We start from the raw sequence: 24000 nt of genomic DNA on the forward strand, positions 1-24000 counted from the left end.
TGCAATGAACTTAAATTTCATTGCCAAATTTGCAGTATTTAGTTAGCACTTTTTAATTCTCCAGAAGCTGGAAAAGGGAAGATATGTTCAAATAATATCCAGACCAGTGCAGAAAACACGGGAGTTGACCTGGATTCAAGTACCACAGAACTTCTATTCTTTTGTTTACTGCACTTTACCTGTGAACCTGTTTGCCCATGCTGCCTACAGAGGTATCTATAAACACCATCCCAGCCAACCACTACTCTTCTGCAGTACTTAAAAACATGCTCACCTATAGACACATCAGTGACACCTTCCTAAGTGTAATCCATATCACAGTGACTTGAGGCAGACCTCTTGGGCCGTCTCAGAGAGAGTCAACAGAAAGATGCCAACAAAAGGGTGCAGCCCTGCCTGCACCATGAGAATGTGTTGCTACATAATAGAACAGTGACCTTGAATGAAACAGTAAACAGAGAAAAGAGCCCAGTGTTTGGTTGTGAGTTGGCAGGATGGTGGAAAGCTGTAGATGACTTCACAAGAATGTGCCATGAGTGGGACACAAATGGATGGTGCAGAGTACATGGATAGCAAGGGTGTGAATGTTAAGATGTGTTAATGGAAGACTTCAGAAGATAAGAAGAGCCTAGGGGTGGGAAAAAAAAATCTCATCCTAGTTTGCTAATATTTCTCTCTATGTTTTCAGCAGACAAGAGCCATCTTTGCTCCAGATCCTGTCCTCAGTCTGAATTGTGTACAATCTTTGACTGAACTTTACGTGGGGGAGCAGAGGAAATCTCTGGAGTAGCATCCAGACTACAAACCACACAAACACACACAGGTATGCACAGCTCTGCAGGGACTGGAGTAAACTTTTCTGTATCCAAGTTAATCTGCTCTCACTCTATTTCCAAGAAAAACAGAAAGAAGGGTGAAAAAGACACTAGTAAAACACTGTATGGCATTTTGTTCTCAATAAATATTTTGCAATTTTATCTTACAGTTTTTTTAAAAAATGAGGCCAAAAAGAGAACAATAAAACTTGGTCAGTGTAATGAACTGTATGTGTCATCAATCTAATAAAATTATTTATCACATCTTTCCCTAAGAGGAGAACATGTTATTCAGCAGAGACAGAAATAAGATTTCTTACTGCACAAATAAAATGTGGTCAACCTACTGATGTTATTCAGCAGAGACAGAAATAAGATTTCTTACTGCACAGATAAAACATGGTCAACCTACTGATGCTTTTCAATTATACAACATGCAAAAGTCCACAGAAGAGTATTTGTTATCTCAATAAAGGCAACATCAGCCATCAAGCCACTTGTTGCAGAGGTATTTAAAGTCTGTTTCTTGAAACAAATATTAAAGTAAAAATGCAAGCACAACTCCTGCACAGTTCCAAAGTAGCCCTAGCTCACAGACACCATCAACTCACACATCTCCCCCACCCAGGAAAAAAGAAGCGCCACAATCTATAAAACTGTAGCCTTTGACATTACCAAATTCAAGACATTTACCATTGCCTGAATTCTAATACTCTGCATCCTACTGTAGAGAAAATAACAAGATTTACAGCAAGTTGAGGAGAGCTGAGACAAGGTAACACCAGATGATTTTATTATCCCCAAAGCCAGTAAGCCAGGGAAGGGACCTGGTGATCAGAAACCAGCAAGGGAGCTTGCTCATAACCTGTCCACGATACCATTTTTTCTGTCTATCCTGGCCAGCAGAAGACATTACTCAAGATAATGGGAGTGAAACACTTCCTTATCCTGTCCCTATCTTTTCCCATGAAGAAGTAATGCAGAAGTGGTGGAGCAGAATCCCTCTGAAGGCAGTCACCACCATTAACGTTTCAAGTAACACAGGCTGTGGAGTTAAAACCATGCAGGAGGTGGGCTACACCTCACAACCAGTAGAGCTACAGATTCGTATCACCTCCAGAGTCAGGCAGGGCTCATGGCATCTTTGGAGCATTCTGCAAAGGCTGCTGAGAAACTTGCATGTTTTTAAACAGTGGAGCTGATGAAGGACAAATCTGAACAGCATCATTGAGTGCAACAGCCACATGGCGCAGCTGCACCCTGGTCCTGCACAGCTCACCTCCCACCAGGGACATGCAGAAAAAAAACAAATTCATCTTCCTTGTGGTTCCTCAGATGCATGAGATAAATACACAACTCGTGGTACAATTAATATCAGCTAAACTCACATTTCAGAAGTTTACATCCCCGCACATGAAAATGCAGTTAGCCTGGTACAAACTAACCACCTGTGCGCTCACACTGATCCTTTAAGAAAACAAGCCTTTGCCCTCTTCCTGCAACAGAATACCCAAGGCTTTTATTGGGCATTTTTTCTAAATAGGCAAGAGGCATTTGTAAAATAGGCTAGGCTTGAGCTGTCAGAACAGGACAGATATTAAACGTTTCTAAAACCCAAAGGGGCAGGTTTTCTGGTTTCACCCTCTTTGTCAAGTGACAGCTTCACTGTGACGGGTCATTAGCGTGACAAAGAGAAAGCAGCTGGACATAGAGAGGGGCAGAGGCTAACAGAGAGATTACATCCTTAAATCAACTACAAAATGTTACAAAGGATGAAGAGGAGGAAAAAAGGGGGGAGTATATTCAGAGGAATAAAGTCAGTCTGATAAAGCGTCTAGCTGCAAATCAGATGCAATGAATTCATTTAAACAAAAAAATAATCAAGACAGCTCACTCTTCTGAAAAAGCAGATTCTATTTGAAGGAGTATTTTAAAGTGACTAAAATTATTATCTCACGCAAACAATCCATTTTTTACCCTCCTAAATAAATTTCTCCAGTCCGCTATCAAGTAAAAATACATCTTTGAAGATCTAGTTCATCCTGTTTTGACATCCCCCATAACGGATCAGAACTAGAAGTTATGGAGTTTTTTACCCATCTCTGCTTTCCTTTCCTCCAAATGAGATCAAAAAGATTTTAAAACCATCACTATAGCATTGCAGTGGCTCAGCAGGTCACACATAACTCTCGCTGTTAGGCACACACAGATTTGGATGGACAAGGGCTGAATTAAGAGGAAAACCAAAAGAACATATTTTCCAGTCTTCCCATTGATGGGAACAGTAGTATTAAATTTCCAATAAAAGAGCAATATCCAGGCAACTGAGTTTTACTAAAGAGAACTCCATTGCCATGTGTCGTACTCCAAAAGCCAGTTACTACATTGCTTCTTATAAATTACATATTATTTAACTTTTTACTAAAGGTGGTATCACTACTGTTATCTGTCTCTCCACTAAAATATTTGAAAGAGTTTTGACATTTCTGGACAATTAAGAATTCAATGATAACTGATAAGACAAGTCAGATAACATGGAAATGTTTGCATGCAAAGCATTCCTTCTGAATTCTTTTGTTCTGACTCTTTTCCACTTTGTACCTCTATGCTCCCTCTTCAAGCCTTAAATTCAATCTTACTGTGCTTTTCTACAACAAGCTGTTTGGTTTTAAATGAGAGATTAAAGAAAACAAACAAACAAACCAACTTAACCCCCACGCTTTCATTCTTTTTTGTTTAGAACAGAGAACATCCATATGATTAAGTCATCTTTAAGCTTTGGGTCACACCTGATTTACAGGAGGGATCAATGTTTTCCCTCAAAAGAGAAAATAAATAAAATATAAATGAATAAAAAAGACATTTAATTAGCTGACTTGAAGATCATCATCATCATCACTGCTGCTACTTTTTGAAAACAACTAAACTTAAAAGTGAAGCACCCTCCAGGGGTCCTTGTCCCTGCACCCTCCATGCACACAAAAATTTGGTACATGCATTTTAAGTCCTGATTTTAACCTCAGGTGAGGTTTAAGAAGAGTCCTGATAGCTACACAGCAAGAAGCCAGACAATTCCAGGAAAACTGCAGTCCCCTCACTGTATGTTTCATAACATACGGAGACAATGAATGGGAAACCCAAGGAGGAGTTTAATAATGCAGGTTTAGTTCCCACATTCTCTGGCAAGTCCCACACCATGCAGTCTGCTTTTGCAGCTCCTGCCCCTTGTTTCAGTAAAGCTGCTCAGCTAAGACAGCTACAGCCCTTTCTGTTTTGTTTTCATCTCCTTTCAGGGCTGTTACAGTTGTTTCAACATAAACTCCTTGAGTTTTCAGGGCTCTGTCGGGTAGGGAAGCAATTCCGATTTTGGAGATGTACTTTTTAAAAGGTAAATAAATACTGAAAGCCTGTATCAGTAACAGTAAGAAGAGAAACAGTAAAACCAGTGTTTCTCCTAATGTCCCCTTGTTAAATATCAGCTTAGCCTTTGCCATATGTGCCAAACTATTTGCCATGACTAATGTATATAATGGGAGTACATTTCATATTTTATCTCTCCTGAGAGACCTTGAGCTGGAGGGGAAAAAAAAAAAAGAAAGAAAAAAGAAAAAGGAAATCCCACAGTACAGAAAACAAACAGACAAGAAAGCAAATAAAAATAGCACGTTTAACATAATGCGTTCAAGTTTAAAAAACAAAACAAACAAAAAAAACCACCACAAAAACAAAAAACACCACAAAAATAAGTTGGAGGTAATTTTTCCTGACAAGTTTCCTCCTTGCTGCTATAGAAAATAAAGGATTCAAAGCATTCAGCACCAGCCTGCTTACTCCTCTCTGCCCCCAGACCTGGCACAAACTGATGACAACTTGGGCACAGATGTTGGAAATTCCATCTTCCTTCCAGAGGAGCTCAAAATCTCCAGGGCAAAACCCCTTAGGAAAAAAAAATATTAACTTTGGTTCCCCTCCATTTTTTTAAGGCATCTTTATTAAATTTGTAAAACAAACATATCTTTCTATATCAACACAGGCAGTTAAAAACTGCTCCATTTCCACTGGACAGATATTACCCCTGACAAATCATTAGAACCAAAAGCATACAAAGAGTTACATTTCAATACAATTAGGTCTCCTATAATCGTGGAGTTTAATTGTGGCATGTTTCAAGCAAGAACTCTCACAAAAAGGACTCCTCATACATCTTTATAGTTAACCCACAGCAGCCACTCAGTCCTTTCTCTCAGTTCCAGCAAGTTGCTCATTCAGATTGCAATGAATCACACACCTGGAATTATTAATAGGAGTCTCCACTCTCTCATGCTGCTTAGGCACTCCAGCCAATCTAACAGCAGGTGCTAAAATTTGTCACCCACTAACCTGTCATCTAAAAATTACATTTTGCAATTCAGTTGCAAAAATTATAAACAAAACCTCCAAATCATAAACAGCAATTTTCTCATAAGAGCAGACTTACCAAAGGAGGGAAAAAAACCTCCAAATCAGCAGTTCCAACCACATATTGTTTTTTTCAGAGCTTTCCCATACATCTTTCACTTGCTGGCACTACCCTGCATTTCCACTCCTTCCACACAACTGCAGTAGAAAGCGGTGATGAACACTGGCCAACACCACCACAACTGTTCTTCTTAGTCTTCTGCTTTATTTCAAGTGCAAGGGTAGGTTTTTGTAAGTCATCCTCGGTAACACGTAAATTCAGGTCTCCCTTCTCCAGCAATTTCTAATTCTCAGCTCCACAACTTGCAGGCTTTGACTGCAATAAAGCTTTCAGTTTTAGAAAATAAGAAGTATGTTCCCATCACACATCACAAAGACCTGCATAGATAGAATGCTTTAACTGCAGTGTAAATCTTATCGTTGGACCTTTATTATCAACTGAATTGACACTGTCACTCGAGGGGAAAGTACAAAATGTACACAGCATATTTCAATTTATACCTTATTTTTGGGTACTATCAGCAAGGAATTTCAAATTAAGGATTTAGTAATATTTTTAAAATTACATTATAAATGTTAAAGCAGAGAAACATTTAATGGATATTGTACATGCTACCGTGTTTCATGAGTTTAGCCAATGTAGCAGCTACCAAAAACATCTCACATCTTCAGTTTTGCTAAATTTGAATCCTTATTCAAACTCAGCACTCACAGTGAATGTTTACCAGCTGTCCATCTAGGAAGCCATTTTTTAGAATTACATTGCTCTTCACCTAAAATCTGTTAAACTTTCTAACAAAACTACTGGGGGGGGAAGAAAGAAAGGTTCCAGAGAGCTCTTAAAGTTTAAATGGTATAATGAAAAAGGTATATTTTATACAATATTAAAATGAAAATGTTGAAACAGAGAGGTGCTCTGTTAAACACCATGGAATATTCTCATCTACATGATTCTGAATTAGCATTCTGCAGCTGCACACTTGTTTACTGCAGCTTGCAAAGCAAAAGGATAGCAATTGTTATTAAAAAAAAAGTCAAGAAAATCAAAATGCTCAGGAAGTGAGGTCAATGTTTTCTTTCCTAGTAATGAAACCATGACTTCATTTTGTAGAAGAATCACTGCTTTCCTCATCATCCTATTTTACCAGTCATAATACCTGTTCCGGCATATTAGAAGTTAATTCCAAAGAGAATTTTGGACATTCCCCAACATATCTCTTCCTAAAAATCACTGATATCCAATTCAGATTATAAAGTACCAAGTTCTTATCAGCAAAACAAAACACAAATTGCCTGCATTTCCGAGGCAATGCATTTACTAATTATCAGGTAAGCACGGAGACTCACACCAAATTACAACCACGGGGTTACAAAACCATACGAGTTGCAGGACCTTAGATGGAGATGTTCAGTGTTTGCCATCCGGCGTCACATTACCATGACAAAGAATGGTCAGAACATGGCACCTCTCTCAAATCTTTCCATTAAAGATAGGCTCAAAAGGAAACCATTTCAAGTTTTCCTACCTATAATTTGCTAGGAAGCGTGACCAGCAAAAACGTGATGCCCTCGTACATAACACGCGCCACACCAGAAATACGATCGTGAAGCGCTCTCAACAGTTCTACCTATCTGACTCGCAATACACATCCACATAAAGTCTTGAGAAACATGAAAAAATAAAGGCTGTCTTTAGAGACTGTAGTTTAAAATTTAAGATGGATTTTGAGTAAGTGTAAATTACCTTGCACAATAGTTGCACAATAATTCATATGTGCCACCGAAGCTACCCAGCGGACTTAGGAAGAGACCATTAGTGTTTCAGTTTCAGTACAAACCCCCAAGCCTGTACTTCCAATTAGAAATAAAAATGTAGGTAATGAGAACCTTGAATGTTTTCACGATTAAGTTACAAACCAAGATTTAAAAGCAAACAGACTAAAAGAAAACCAAGCATCAAATTTATGGGCCTCACTCTGCAGCAACTCTAAAAGCCCAGTCACACACATATTTATAAAAGTTGATGTGATTCTCAGCTTAAAAAAACGTTCATGACTTCAAGTTTGCTGTAATGCAAAAGCATACACGCACGTATGTATTTATACATAGGTACGTATGTATTTTGCAAATGTAAGTGAGAGAATTGAAATAATTTGCTGTTAGTTACGTTGTTTGGTTTTGTTAACAAACTGATGACGGAGATGCCTAAGCCAGCGCCTTTCGTGAAGGGGTTTTGCAGGGAAGCAGAGCAAGCCCAGCGGCGAGGCCGCGGCAGCTCCGCAGTGCTTTGTCATACTCGCGCTTTGCTTGACGGCCGGACACGGGCTCAGTTCAGTTGGTGGTCTGGGACATAATATCGAAAGCGCTTCACCACTGCGCAGCACCCAGCGTCCTGCCCGTCAACACAAGCAGCAAATCTTAAAGTAATAGAAGGCAATTCTAACAGCTCTTAGGCTGGGCGCTCATTAGTAGATCAAGCGCTCTGTTAAAAGCCCTTACCTCTTTTAATACAGTATGACCTGGGAAAAGTCAGATACCGTGCACGAAACCACCTTGAATCAGCATAGATCAACTTAGGCGTTACTCATGCTTCACGTACTAACTACAGAGCATTCGGCTTGTCTTCAAGCTTCTCGTTTAGCCAGAAAAGTATCGCTGGCACCACTGCATCTGTGTACCAGAAGTGCTTTTCCCCCTCTTTCTGGATGGAAAACGAAACAGCAAAATGCTACTCGCATCGTTGTGCTCATTAATAAGCCCTCCACGCACATACAGGTTACTTTTCCCGTGACAGTTTTGCAGGGATGCGATCGCTCCTGGCACAGCACGAGCCCCTCGCCCCAGGCCTGCCGGGGGGATCCGCAGCAGCAGAGCGGGGCCGGGCCGTGCGGGCCGGCGGCTCACACCGCCCCGGGGCAGGCGGGGGAGACCTCCCCGGCCCGGGAGCTGGGCCGGGGAGAGAGACGCGGTGCCAGGGTGAACCCTCGGCAAACCGGCACGGGCGGCTTTTCGGGCAGAAAACTTCTGCTGGGGAGCGGGGCCAGGGCCGGTCTTTGGGGCACTCCGTGCCCCCATCAGAGCGGACGGCCCCGCCGCCACCCGCACGGCCAGGAGATCTCAGCCCCGCGGGCACCGCTCGGCCGGGGCCGGGGCCGATGCCGGGCCGACCCTCCGCCCCGGCTGTCAGTCTGGGCGCGGGGGAGGGAAGGGGGGCACCGCCGCCGGGGAGGGAGAGCGACCCGCGCCTGCCCGCCCGCCCTCCCGGCGCGACGGAACGCGGGGCGGCTCTTACTTGTGCAGGAGCTGGGGCAGGCTGGGCGGCGGCGGCGGCATCCCTCGGCCGGGGGCCCCGCTGCGGGCATCGCTCTCCGGCGGGTCAGCGCCGCGGGGAGCCGGGGCCTGGCTCATGGCAGCGGCCAGGACCATGCGGGGCTGCCCCGGAGGCGCGGGTGGCCGCGCAGCCCTCGGCGGCCGCGGCGGCGGGAGGGAGGGAGGGGAGGGAGGGAGCGAGAAGGGAGGGAGGGGGCAGAAGACCGGCCCTGGAGACAACCGCGCTCCCCCTGCCGCCCCCCCGCCGGGCTGGCGGCGGCGGGACAGGCAGCCCCCTGCGGCTGAGCCCGCCCTGGGGAGGGCTGCGGCCACCGCCGGGGGTGGCCGGCGCTGCGCGGAGCCCCGGCGGGGCCGGAGGGAGGGGCGGGCGGTGCCCCCCGCCCGGCCCGGCCCCACCTGGGCGCAGGGCCCGTGCCCTCCCTCCTCCACAGCACCTGCCTGGAGGGAGGGACCCGCGCCCGAGGCAGCCCAGAGGCTCTGCCCCTGTCCCCGCCGGGCGGGGAGCACCTGTCCGGGGCACCTGGCCCTGCCCGGGGGCGAGAACGCGCGTAGCAAAGAACGGACTGTACAGCGAAGAGCGAGCGGCACCGGCCCCTGCGCGCTCCGGCAGCGGTTTACAAACACCGAATCTCTCCCTTTCCCAAGGGCAGGGGGAGAAGCACGCATATGGTTCTAATCCCTCGCCGGTAGCACCTCTGCAGAAATGTTATTAGTCATTTATCAGACATAGGCTCTGTCAGCTGATACAAAACGGGAGAGGAGAGTGTCCCCTAGCCAACAATATAAACCTCCTCGAGTAACAAGTCATCTCTGTAGCAAACCCCAAGTCTGGGCCCAACTAATATGGGCTTTTAATAAAGGATGTCGATCCTGGGCTACCCCCTTCCAAACACATACATGAGCAGGATCAAGACCTACCCGGGAAGGCTTTACCCACTGCTGTAATAACACAGGATTAAGGAGTGGAATTGCTGCATGATGACACAGTGGGACAAAAAGTTTTGCCTGCCCATGTTTTGGGAGGAAATTTCAGGTGCCCAGTGAAGCAGAAATTGTACACTTGTACCAAATAAGTAACACGGAAAATGTTCCTTCCAGGTCTTCCCACTTCCTTTGTAACGTGCTCTATTAGAGAGGGCTGAGTCAAGGACCATTTCAATTCTTGTTCCTGCTCTGCCTCTCCTTGCCACACACCCTCCCCTGGCACACAGACTCACACACGCACCAAGGAAAGCAGAAACATCCTGGCTTCTTTGAAAAATTAATCCTAATTCAGGGGAAAGATGAATTTTAAAGGGGGTCAGGTTCCCCCCCCTGCACCTGGCATAGTCATTTACAAGTATGTAGCCTTCTAAATGGGAACAAAATGCCACCTCCGGTGACTGGAAAATTTTAAGTTAGTTGCATTAATCACGTACTTTGCACTTTGCAGATGGAGAGCACCAACCAGGTGCAGGGCAGTGGAGAACTGAGCTGCATTTCAGCTGCACAGCTACTTAATGGTAACATAAGACCAAATGCACCTTCTAAAAATGAATGGCAATTAGTACTTGTTTAGACATATGTACTTGCACACACTATATTCTGAGAAATACAAACAATGAGGCTTCACATTCTTTCCCCAAGGAAGGAAATTTTGCAATATTATGGGTTTTCTGGTTCAGCAAGGACCAAATGGTGGCCATCACTCTGTAGCTACAGGAACAGTAAGATCTGACAGACAGGTGAGGCAATGCCTGGGAACAAAAATTTAGGATGCGGGGCCATCTCTGCCCAAAGTTTAAAGCAAATCTCAGGTGCTCACTGATCATTCACAGAAAAAGCGGCTTTGTGTGAATTTCCTGAGCAGCAGAGAAAGCTCTCGAGAGACCAAGTGACAGCCCTTTCTGCTGCCTGTAATTATTTGAGGAAGTGAAAGATGGTGACTCATGGCTCAGAGGGCAGCAGGAGCACAGCTATGACACTAATGCATGGCCCTGGATTAGAAGGTGGATAGTCACAAGAACGTGTTACTTCGCACAGACATATTACATCACTTGTAAAAATGGATCAAGTGTGTTTTACTAGGCACTACTATTTCTGCACTTAATGCATACAGTGTACAACTCAGCATTCAGTCTCAGCATGGGGTCCTAAAACTCTGTGAAAGATTTTCTCCATTCATTCTAATGCCACAGTCCTTATCCCCATGTCTGCTTCTTGTCAAGGTTTTTTTCTCTTTTTCTGCCATACCTCACTGTTTGGCTTGGCATGATCTGCTGTGGCAGATCAGGAGCACTGACCCCTCACTGCCAGCTGGTCCCTGCCTTACCTCAATGCACCAGCACAAGGCTCACTCAGAGGGTGTCCTACGGTGAAATAAATGGGAGGGTGTGAGCAAGCACAGTCTGAGTAAGGTCCACGGACCCTCTTATTCAAGAAATCAACATAAGCAGTTTTCTGTCCAAGACTAACAGTATTTCTGGAACGCTGCCATAAGAACAGTGGCTGGGCCAAACAACATAGTTTTAGGGTCTGGTTTTGGCAGTAGAACTGAACAAGTGCAAACTGCTACACAAGATCCTATTCTCCTAATAGCGAACATGGTTACTTATGCACATAGAGAAATTGTATCTGTATGTTTTTTCCCTCAGCTAGAGTCATATTCTGTATTTGTGTAACTGTCAGCTAATGGGAATTTTGTCAATGATACTGGCAAAACGCTGACATTCCTGTTGCTGGCTTCCTATGTATTAAATATCTATGATTTTAGATTAAAACTGTCGATTTTTTTCAAAGTATCTATGCCATGGGTGAGTGCTAGTGCAAAAAAACAGTCCTAGCTAATAATTTCAGCTGAGATTAATATGCTTACTGCATCTCCAAATACAACTAAATAATCCCCATGTTTTATAATGCCTTTTTGGGGTTTCCAGTTGTAGGAGTCTGCATGCTAAAACTGAAATCCTGATCTAATTGCTGTTCTAACTTGCATGAGGACAAATCAAAAGCAGGTCTCTGGTATAAATGAACTCACATCCAGAATACTACATTTTTAGGAGGTAGATTAACAGCAGAACCCAGGAAAAAGAAAACAAGCATAATTTAGAAAAGGGATGGAGATGGGAACACACAGGATACCGTGTCTCCAAATAGTTCAGCATCAAATAACAAAACCAGCTATAATTTCATTGCTTTAAGAGCTCAACTAACCGTAGAATTACACAGCAGCAAGGAACCACATCTAAGAATAAAAGACTATAGCAAGTCAATCTGCCTATTAGTCTGAGTAACACCTATTGTTGATTTGTGCCTGAACCTGTTATTCTGTGACCTGAAATTTAATATTTTATGAATCAACTGCCTTAAATGTAATCTTTTGAAAATTAATATATAATCATCTCTCCATTATCAGGGAAAAGACGTGGTTGAAAAAAAAAAGAAAGATGGAAAACCCAGGTAACACAAGTACCTCTGGCCAGGGTTGGCCTGGCCACAAGCCTTGTTCCCCAGAGTAAGTGCCCTGCTCGCTTAAGCTGCAAAGCGCAGAGCTAGCCAAGGTGCCACTGCATGTGGAACATGGCTTATCCCCAAAGTGGGTGAGGCACCCAGACAAAGCAGAGAATAAACTCTGTTTTTCACTGTTACTACAGTGCACAGGTATTTTAATTCATATTTACAAAGCGTGATCTAGACAGTGTTGTGATGGTTCTGCAGAAGCAATAGCCATTAAAATACAAACATGATTTCATATAGAATGAGATGTCATCTCTTAAATAGGATTGAAGTAATATAAGTATCCAGTTGCAGGAATAAAAGACTTCATCTAGGAAGAATGGCAACATCGTACTCCTTAACACACTGGAAGGCGGCAGGAAAGCGCTCTCTTACTCGACTTCCAAAACTAATGAAGGAAAATACCTACAAAGTCCAGAAAAAAAAATGAAAAAAACTTCAGACCTGGCAGATTATGATTATTACCATATTAGCTTTTCCCAGGTGATGCTGAACCCTTTTGTTTCTGGAGCTTGCTGTACATGTTTTCTTGTTCTCTCTGATTGTTGTTTGGATAGAGAAGCTGAAGACTGAAGCAGAAATTCACAGTGCCTGGGTATATGAAATCTGCCTTTTGGGTAAGTCTCTATTCACTTTTATTGGCTTCTCCTAAAAAATATTTCAGTCAGCACCACTTTTCACTTGTTTCTTTTCAGTGATTTTCTTTTCACTGGGTGTGAATGGCAACAGGTGGCTAAAAGTGGTAGGTTCTTTTGCAGTTACTCTTGCTTTGCATTTTCCTGCACCTGCGCGGGCTGAGCTGCCCATGACTGCACGTCAGTGGAATGGTGGTGCACAGAAATACTCAGGGTACATTTACAAAGGACCAGGTAAAATTCAGCTCAAGTTGCTTTATAAGCAAACAAGCAAACAGACTAAATTTTCTGACACTCGAAAGCAGCAGAAAGTTTTCTAATGGTTTGGAAGGAAAATACAGGGGAGATCTAGTCCTTTAGAAGTATTTGGCTATAAAGCAGATGTTTTTATAGGAGAACAGCATCACCTGAAGAATTTGACTAAGCAAAGGTTAGAAGCAAAATAATCACCCCCTGAACAATCAGAAAATGAAGCTTATTAATGATGCACTGAGAGAGACAGCCTTGTTACAGACCTGAGAAAGGTGAAAGACAAAACTCAGGGGCTGGACTGATTGCTGCAGTGTGCAGATCATGTGCCTTCAAGATTCAAGCAGATCAAGATGCAGAAGGATAAGCTTTGGAGACAAGCTATCAGACATTCAACCATGGGAGGCTGAGACTCTCAAATATGCTGGGGCAGCCAGCTAATGAAAGACAAACACTGCAGAATTTTAGTCCTGATGCAGAACAATGTGGAATAAATTAATGTTGTCTTTTTGTGGTTACTGTGAAAAGCTGTGTATTCCCTCAGCGCATCAAGCCTGTGACAGTACAATCCTCAATTCACATATTATAAATTTAGAAAACATTAGAATGTGCAACTGATCATACCTAGGATGTTTATACACACTGTTTGATCCCAGAATACTGGCTTATGTCATTAAGGGCTAGTATCATGCTCCTTTCTAGCTTCAGAAATGGCAAATGTTTACCATTTTAACTACTTTAGCCAACTTCTTAAAGAAAAGCAAAAGGTAATTAAGGAAAGAATAATGGGCACAGTAAAAAATGAATGTTAAACAACTCTGAGGAACAGCAGGCTTTTAAAAAAATCCTTGATGTTACTTTCAGCTCTTCAGATAACCAAAATATGCATGTTAATAATCCAATTTATCTTTCCATGCCCTCACTATTACATACTTCCATTCATATCATGGCATAACTGATCTGCTTCCACTCATCCTCACTTCTGTTTCTCATCCTTCATGACCCCAGAAACACAAGAGAATTAACAGTAATTGCTTGTCTATTTGTTTAACCCACTGCTTTCTAATGCATGGGTGGGGACTTTTTCTTCTCATCCCCAAAGCTGTAGTTAATAACTAGTACCCCTTTACTATTAATAAAAATACCTGTAATTAATATATTCAGTACAGATTTTACTTCAGTAATTTTTGATTTATAAGAGAGTAGATTAGAAATAATATCCAGCCCTTAAAAAGCTTACTTTGCAAGCCTTTAAATACCAATTCCTCTTTATGTGCATACAAGTTCTATGGATATATGCATTGCTGAAGGCAAAGTCTAAGCCTTAATGGTTTCCTTCTCCATGATAAAACACTGATTTCTGCATAACTGCTGAGTACTATTTGATAGGGATAAATACTACTGATGCACAAGGACAAACTGGACACAGATTACAAAGATGTTTTTATATTTTATGTGAAGATGAGTGATTTCTAAAAGTATGCCTAAGTAGAACAGTACCAAACACTGCACAATTTATGCAGCTATAACTGATGTTTGGCTGTGGTGATTTTATCAATTTGTAGAGCTGACCCTTGTTCACCAAGAAAAATTTTAATTTTGTTGTCGAAGTCCTGCATGAATTTTGCTTCAATTTTAGTATTAAAACAAAGCTCACTTCACTTAAGGATGTGCTTGATTATTGATAGTTCTTATACACTGCTACTGATGCTGGAACTGCGTGGACTGAGCTGAGCATTTAAAGCATCTGTGTTTAAAACAAGAGTGTGTAGTTATCAATAAAAACATCTATTTCCTTAAGGAGCACTGTCCACGGGGGGTTGTGCTTGTCATGCTGTCTCCAACACAGAACCAGATTTATTTTCTCATCATTATTTTTCTGAGTAAAGTTTTCTCAGAACTACTTAGTGGAAAGATCTGGTGACTGATGGAGTTATCATACCTAAGCTCTGCTTTGATGTTCTTAGAGCCCAGCATGTGGTGGACAGTAGGAAAAGATAAATATCACTGAAAGTAGCCGGGGATGAGAGACCCTGTCAGGAAGGCTGGTCCGGACTAAAATGACTGACACATGCTGATCCGGCCTATGGCAAACAGATCTATTCCTGGGACCTCTCACTTGTGAAGGATGTTCAGCAGGACTGAGTTTTTGACAGGCCACTTGTGCAGGGCCTGTCTGCTGGCGTGAGCTGCCGAGCTGCTCTGCCTGCGGGAAGGTGCAAAGCCCTTGCGGAGCGAAGGGCAGGGCTGCAGTGCCTCCTGACGGACCGACTGACCTGACTGCAGGGCTCCTTCCCCTTGTCTGCTGACAAATTGCACAGCTGTGGTGTTACATGTCAGCACTTGCAGTGCGGATCTCCGGAGACAAACCAGGAATGTTCTGCATGCCAGACAGTGGCGCTGAGCCATTACATTGAGACAACCTTCTTGAGGGAGCCGTGGGCCCTGAGTGAACAATAAGAGTGGGGAATCCACTGATGTTCTGACATGCAGCCCTGTAAAGAGAGGCAGCCCAGTGCAGCAAGACCAGACTTACAGCTGAAAGGAAAGATGTCTTGCAAAAGCGTGCCAAATCCATGCAGCATTTGCTGCACAGATACTATACTGATTTCAAACTCGCACGGCATTTAGATAAGGTAGGTAAGACTATGTGTTCCTGAAGTCTGGGGTATGCTTTCATCAACATTCATGCTGAGCCTGAAGTTGTTTGATGATGTTTATCATCATCTGGAATGCTTCCAGTGGAAAACATGATCTTACTGATCTGGAATCTAGCTCAGCTCCTGCAATCTATATATTCAGAGTAAGAGTCAACAGGGAAATTCACATTGACATTTGATGCAGAGAAGCAAAGGACTCTGAAGTTACCTGAAATGATCTGCTCACCTGTTGAGGGCATCTTCTAAAATTAGCCTTTCAGCTCATAAACTACAGTTCTTGCTTGTCTCACAGAACTACCACAGCTGTTAACCTAATCCTTCCCCTTTAGAAAAACTAGAAGGGCTTTTAAAGTCATATTCCTATTGGGATTCTGAAGAATATCCGTAGGATTGTAGAATTAGATTTTGTAAATAATTATCATAGGGACTGAGAAATGGCAAAGCAGTCTTGATAGACAATTGTGGAGGGGAAAATTGTTATCTGTGATGACAGATTAGTTTATTGAAACTTCTGCCTCCCAGGATACAGAAATGATAAGAATAAAAAACATTCTGACTTGAACTCTGGAGGGCTTCTCCTTTGTTACTCCCCACTTTCATAGTAAGTTTACCTCTTTCTTTATTAGCGTCTTGTGGGAAAGGGCATAGAAAACAAACAGCAAAGACAAATATTGGGATAAAAAGAAACATGAATTGAAGAGCAAAAACTCATGGTCCCAGGTAACACAGCAAAAGCTTCACCATCTCAGAAAATAATCTTAAAAGAAAAGTAGTCACACACTGTAAATGAGGCTACAAGGAGATGGATGCGCAGCTACTTGGAAACCTGCACTCACAGCTGGTATGAGTAGTTTGCTGTCAAACTAGAAAGGCGTATAATTTGGGAATCTGTAAGGGTTAAGTCCTTTTCCTATCTTGTTATTCAACAGTCTGGGTAACAGAACAGATCACACATCTGAAACATGCATGTGGGGTAAAGTGCTGTAGGCAAATTGGAGCAGAGCAAGAGTTTTCAGAATGATTTGGAGAGATCAGAGAAACTGTCTGAAAAACACGGGATTCAGCTGAACAAGGACAGGTGCTAAGTCCTGTACTTAGGAAGAGAAAATATTGTCTGGGAAAGTACAGGACTAGACAGATAACAGTTGTTCTGAATAGGACTCGGGGAGTATTACAGAGGATCAGAGCTGAACATGAGTCAACAATATCATGCAAAGAAGGCATCCATCAACCTGAGCTGTATAAATAGGAGTTTCATCTGACTAATAATTATTCCCTTATTTTTCTTGGTGGTGGTAAAGCCTCAGTAAGAACACTACATCCAGTTTGGCAGTGGTATCTAAGTAGGAATTGGACTGAGAAATTCAGAAGAAAGGACAGAACTAACAAAAAGCCTACAAAAAAAAAAAAAGGATGACAGAAAGGGCATTGTTTGGTCTAGAAATGAGAAGACTGAAAGCAGAAAACAACCTTTAAAGAAGAATGGAATAAATTGGTTATGATACCCAGGGTAAAGAAGATGGAAGAAAGTAGACTTAAATCACAGCAAGAGAAGTTCAGATTAAACCTGCTAATGGTAAATGAGAGAATATGCCAAATTTTGAAACACCTGACACTATCAGTTTTAAAAATAGGTTACACAAAATATCCGTCAAGAATGAGTTAAACATGATCCACCTTTGGGGCAAGAGCTATTCCTAGGTGTCCCATTTTGCAGGATTGTGAGCAGACTCTGGGATGGCAATGAAATATGCAAATCCCTTGGAAAGCAAGAAGTACAGAAGTTGATATATCTTGTGTTTATTGCAGGTCCAGCAATTCTTCACAGTCCTCCCTTATTCATGAGGTTTGAAGATGGTCAACAATTTATATTAATAAATGGCATGACCATGCATCTGGAGAGGGCCTTGAAAGTGATACAGTCAAAGTAGAGAAGAAGAAAAGGCCATTTTAGTGGAGAGAGACAAAAGGAGAGATCACACAAACATTTTGAGTGTTTGTATTTGTACTTGGTGAGAAGGGAAGTCATAGAGTGTCTCTAAGACATGCATCGCTCTCCCAGACAGAGAAGCCATTGCAGGCACAGACCCTGAACAGAAAACAAGATTTCACACATGGAGTGTGCCTTAAACTCAGCCCCACCTAGGAAGCCCTGAACTGGAGCCTAAGGAAATCTCAGTTTAACTGATACTTGTTTAAATCCAAATTATTAAATATTTTGGCTAATAGGCAGTATCTGTTTAAGCAAGAGCCTCAAAGAAGACATATCTCCACATACAAAATATAAAATAAACATGATCATATTAGGGTACTCCTCACTTAAAGAATCTTGTCTGAACAGAGTCCGATGCTTTAATACAGTCCATAGACCCAGCCCCTTTCCCCTCCACTGTTAAAAAGAGATGTGTGATGAGAATGTATCTAGTAATCCCAGAGTGAAAGAAGTGGCATAAAACCCACCCATCAGTCACAGTCCACAAAGCTTTGACTTGGACTGCCCTTGGCTGTGATAACACATCATTACTAATCTTCCAAATATTACACACATACAATCTGGAATGCAAGAACTACCATACAGTCTGCAAACAGACCAAAGCAAAGCACTTGGATTACTTCCTGCTTGGGATACAAAGAAAAACAAAAACAGCCTTTGGCCAGGAAAAGTCTTTACTTAAAATCACTTATGAAATTAATTCTGATTTCCAGAAATGCTCAGTTATAAAACTGGGAAACCTCACAGTAGTTTCCCTGAACACAACATACAAACAATTTTAGGCACTAAGCTCCCTTGGCTTTAGTAATTCACAAGGAAATTAATTAGGTTGTAGTTACAAAACATAGACACTTCAATTTTTTTTCTCTTTTTCTTTAGCAGGGTACCAGCAGAACAAAAAGCTATAAAACAGAAAAAGCAACTTTTAAAATCATACCTTTCTTCTTCCTTTTTCTCCCCTTTCCACTTGTTTTTTCGTAGAGAGCTTGACATTTCACACAGTTTTTTCCAGTAAGCAGATCACTCGCCAAATATGCAGCCTTGGGCAAGCTTTGTCAGTCGGCTCATGTAGAACTCAGCCCGTAAGAAAGGTAACACTCCTGAAAGAATTATATCATTCATCTTGATTTTCCTCACAGTCCCAGTTGTGTCCTTACCCTCTCAGAACACACACTAAAAGTGTAGCAGTGTCACAGACATTGCAAGTGAGGTCACATGCTCGAGAGAAGTGAGGAAATTTCTCAGGACCTCTGTGATATAAACAAAAGCCCAGTGATAAGGACAGGCAGAGGGAAGGTAAGACAGAACCCAAAGGGGAAAATTAAACCTGAGTAGTTCCAGTTTGATAAAATTGTAAGTAAATTAAAATAGGTTCTTAGTAAAGAGAAATGTCAGGAAAGTCCAAACTCTTCCTCTACCTTTTCACAGGATGAATTTGAACTAGAGGTTCCCATCTCTCCAAAGTTACCCTAATTTCCAGTCTTCTGAGTTTCTGGGACTCTCAGTAGGTATCTTCCTTTTGTATTGAAGCTGCTTTAGCTAACATAAACATATAGAAGGCAAAGCAGCAGGAATTCAGTTCATATGCAAGTCACCTCTCCCTAAATCTGACTCTGGTGAAGCTTTCACAAGATCAGTGATTATTTTTCTTTCTCTTTGTTTTGGCATAAACATGCAAGTGTAAAACAACTTCCATCAGTTCTCAAAATATTCTCATAAAAGTTGTTTCTTGGGTTAAGCTGAAACAACATAGAGCTTGGCCAATGACCAGAAGCAGTTCTTTGGATGCAATATTTTCTTCCAGATGACCTTTTTTAATATCTGCAGCTAAACTATCTGTCCTTTTCTAAGACATGACTAGAGAATAATGAATTATTCAGTTCACATTGTGAAAAACAACTTTCTAAACTTTTCATCAAGAAATTCTCACAATGGAGAAGAGACTTGAAGAAGGCAGGAAATCCAACCAGCTGTCTTAAAGATTTGCTTTTTTCGTGCCTATTATAGAGTAGGAGAAACAATGGGGGGGAAATAGTTTGTCAGTATGGAAGAAGTTTGCAGCCCACTTCAGTACAAATGGGCATCAGGAGTTTGCTCACGAGATACCTCTGTCTGCCTTGGAAACAGCACCCAGCAGACAAGGCAGCCATGGACTCTTCCTAGAAGGCCCAAAGTGCAAAGGGGATACAGGATTTGTAGGCAGTGGGAACTAAAGCTGCTCATCTTACACTGGCTGCACCTTGCTGGTATCCCAGGGAGCTGGGGATGAGGTAGGGAGATACAATCACTCTTAATCTTAACCTGAGGTTCAGTGGAATCATTGCAAGAGAATTGTCAGAGGTAGGCAATGAGCTCCCTAGAAATTCTGCTTCACTGGCACGGAACATGGTGCTCAAACAGTGCAGTGTGATAGCATATGTTTATCCTCTCCTCAACTGTATTTTCCAAGAAATCTCTACTGCTCTGTTCTTGATGTAGACAGAAAAAGCCAAAAGCCCTAATTAACTTCTAATTGATCTTTCATTCACTTCATTTTGTAGCACTTGCAGCCATTATCACAGCCTGGAGGACAATATTTGTTAGATATGTTAAAGTAAGGTGACACCAGCCTCACTAGGTAGCCTCAGACAATCCAGGAAAATGTCAGTAAACTTTCATCTAGCAACAAAATAATTTCTAAAGAGGAGATACAAAAAAATCTCAGAATTTGGTGGTTCCTTCTCTCTGTCCTCTGTGACTAAAAGTTTGGGGGAAAAAATGCATTATCTGTGTTGCATTTCTTTAAATTCCATCTTTTTTTCCTGGTAATTCTTCTGCCTTACTAGTACCTTGTAGAAAAGGTTTTCTGAGACATCTGAACCATCTCCTGCTTTTTGCACATAGGACTTGGATGAGCCATCAGTGACTTGGTGTGATCTGTGCCCAGCCCAGGCTGTGTGTGTTCATCTGAGAGCTGCTAACACTCATCCCAGCTTCCCAAACTACAAGTGCTGCTGATGGTTAGGGCAATACAAGGCACAGGGACCGTGACCCCATCTCCTGCTGACAGCAGCAGCCTTCCTACTGGGTCCTTTGAAGGAGAAGAGTGCTGCATTAGGGTGAGGGAGGAGGTGGAAAGGTGCAGATTTTGCACTTTCCTGTTTGGAGCTCTCAAGAAGGAAAGTAGGACTGGGATCCAGAGGGAAGGAAGCAATTCCTAAAAATAGACAGAATTTAGGAGGTGAAGGGTGGAAGGAGCCAAGGACTGGCTGGAATTCCAGACTGGGGTCTCTGAGGTATCGCTTGGCAAAGCAGTAGCAGCAACTGACCTACCAAACTGTAGGTAGTGAGTATCAGCTCCTCAGAGCCTTGAGAGGCATTCAGCACTCACCCCCAAGGGACCTGGGCTGAACAGTGATGAATTATTAAAGCAGGAACACCATCCTAGATCTGTGATTCAGCACAAACAGGCAATTCCAATGTGATCCCAGAGACACAGGGATATGTTCATATTTTTTAAACCAGAACAGATGTCTAAGGCTCCATCCCACAAGGCACTGCCTCGCTCCTGTAGCTTGCAGAGCCTTTTTGACAGCACCAGAACCACTGTGAGAGCTTATGTGAGGTTAAAGCAGCCAGAAAGATCCAGCGCAGGGGGTCTGAGTGTGCTGCACTCACCAGGAACCTCCATCACCCCAAGGAAATGGCCCCAGTTAGACAAGTTACAGATGGCTCTGCCATTCCCCCAGACAGTGAGAACAGATCCCCTTTCCAAGGGAGCATCCACATAAAGGTAAGGCTGCATGACAGCATATAGTAAATGATACAATAAATTGCTTAACAGTAGCATATTGTTCCTTTGAGGTGTCTGCTTCGTTATTCCAGCTGGTGGCGAGTTTATGCTCTGAAACATGAGGATTGGTGGCCCCTGGCATTTTATCCAAGCTAATCTGACTACAGATGCTGTTTTAATAATCCTAAATGCTCAATCCTAATTTTTAAAATGTTTTGAAACTGTCTTGACAGCATCCTACAACTGTAAGCACCACAGGTTAAGTAGAAATTATTTGTTTTACATTACCAGCTCATAACACATTTCTGGAAAGAGCCCTAGTGTGAAGCTGCATGGAGAACCTCTCACACTCCCCCCACTTCAAGCGATCCCTTTAAAATTTCTGGCCTCCATTCTGAGTGACTTGCTTTAAGCCATTCAAAGAATCCATGGTAAACCTGGGTGTTGAAACCAGCTCTCCCAAGGGCTCACCCGGAGCTTATTTAAATCAACAGAAGTCTTTCAAATTGATTTCAATTAACTTCTGAGCAGGTTCTGAGTCTCAAGGCACTGCCCTTGCTGTGGCAGCATGCTTTTTATACTGCTCATTTTATACACCTATCAGATTTCTTCCAACAATTCTTTCCAAATTAAATTGCCTTAGGGTGTAAGGGAACATTTCAGAGAGATGAGGGACCGTGAGCTATCCTATTCTCATTGAAAACCAATGTGACTTGGATACCTATCTACACTGGGTGCCATTTAAAATTTTCCACTTAATCAAGCCAGACCTTCCTGCAATGCCTTTCCCCATTTTTATCTCTTTTCTGTGTATCACTTTTGTTGTCTTTTTCTGATGCATAATTGGGAAGATGACAGGAGATCCCAGCACAGATAGACACCAGATATCACTAAAAGACTGATGAAAAAGAAATCTCTCTCAAAGAGTACAATCTCAGAAAAAGGATTTATGAAAAATGAATGAAACTGGTTATTAGTTAAGATGTGCTCCTCCAGTTTTATCCTCTGATTCCAGTAGTACACAAAACATAAGCTGGCATGCTGCCATGATAAAATAGGTCTATCATTTTTCAGTGGTTTCAATATGGGTCAAAACATTTAATCAGCCAATATTAATTTATTTTAGTATTCCCTGAGGAAACCCAGGGTGACTTTAATAGAGAGCTCCTTCTAGCTTTTGAAACAAAGAAGAAATGGAAGGACATCCACTGTGATTTATTTTCTCTGGATCATCAGTGGAGAAATTGGATACGCATGACACATTCATTTAGTCCTCACTTCCCTTTGATGATTAGGGCTGAATTTTCATTCTGGTCTATGGGGATTTGTGTGTGTCACTCCAAACAACAAGTGTCATACATCTTAGTCCAAATGTAACTTTCTAAGAGTAAAGTTCAGAGACACAAAACTCCAGTGCAAGTGACCACACTAGAATATTATATTATAACTGCATGCAAGCAATATTTGTGCTCTAATGTTGAAGCCTGAGCCTCACAGAGGCTTGACTGAATTTGTAATTAAGATCCTTTTCTTAGCTTTGGTAAAAAAAGCACGTTGGAAAGATGTGCAGGCATCAACTTAATTAAATCTATAAAAATTGATTAGCCATTTCAAAACATCTGTTACTTGGTCCTTTGTACACTATTGCAAATAACTTCAATAATGAGGTGTGACCAATTGCTTTATAGTGGGAGCACTGCAGCCTCAGGAGATGAAGGCTGAAGTGGCATAGCTGTAGCTGAAAGTGGTTGCAGTGAAATGCTAGCTCTGTGTAGTTAAGTGATGCAATTTCATTTGTTTATAATAATAATAATTTGTTTATTAATACAACCTTTTTATAGACCGTCAGAATCAGATAGAAACATCAGCAAATGTTTTACCAAAACAATCCCTTTACCCTTCAGGATTACTTGACATTCACCAAAAGAAAGAAGTTCTATGGAACTAAGCTAGTGGAATGAAGAAAAAAAAGGCTATATAATGGATTATGAAGTTTTGTAATCACTGCTTGCAAACCCAGAGGCAATTTGAAAGGCTACTGCTATGGCATAATATTTTGCAGTTTTCATGCAGTCCCAATGTGAAGTGATACAAGCAATAAAGCTCTCCCTTATCTTCCCCTGTAAGACTATTCCATACATCACATTGTGAGCAAGTTTTATTTTTGGACTGTGATGAACACCTCACAAGATCAGGCCAGCAGCAAGGCACCAAGCACGTGGTAGTGATACATCACATGGATTCAAAACCTGCCTTCCACCACTGCAGCACTGGCTGCACTCATTGCAATGACCACAGAATTAAAAATACAGCACAATTGCGTCGCTGTTTAAAACCCAAAGAAATATAATCTTCACTAAATAATCACACTGCACTCAGATACTAAACATCTGGTGGATCTATTTTAAGATTAGACATATGGCACCCCCGGACAGGTCTCAGTACTACAGTAAGAATTCAATCCCAAGGAATCAGATGCGAGTGCTCACAACCACATTCTGCACTGCAAGAACGGGAAAGAGTGACCTTGAACGTGCCGAGCTGCATCCAGCAAAAGAGGGGTGGCAACAGCAACTGAAGCTCTACTTTGAGG

General features: G+C 42.2%; 1 protein-coding gene across 1 annotated transcript in view; it reads right to left on the bottom strand.

Annotated features, from left to right (window-relative positions):
- The window catches only part of RBM20 (RNA binding motif protein 20), a 100737-nt gene extending 92016 nt beyond the window's left edge, over nt 1-8721 (bottom strand). Inside the window, exon 1 of the mRNA XM_039381135.1 lies at nt 8566-8721. Within this exon, the coding sequence (XP_039237069.1) occupies nt 8566-8699 (134 nt within the window). The 5' untranslated portion in view covers nt 8700-8721. The remainder of the gene's footprint in view (nt 1-8565) is intronic.
- Nucleotides 8722-24000: the final 15279 nt, after the last annotated feature.

This window comes from Pipra filicauda, unplaced genomic scaffold (assembly GCF_003945595.2).
Source record: "Pipra filicauda isolate LSUMZ 115617 unplaced genomic scaffold, ASM394559v2 scaffold213_size2393758_pilon, whole genome shotgun sequence".
In the NCBI taxonomy this organism is placed as follows: domain Eukaryota; kingdom Metazoa; phylum Chordata; class Aves; order Passeriformes; family Pipridae; genus Pipra; species Pipra filicauda.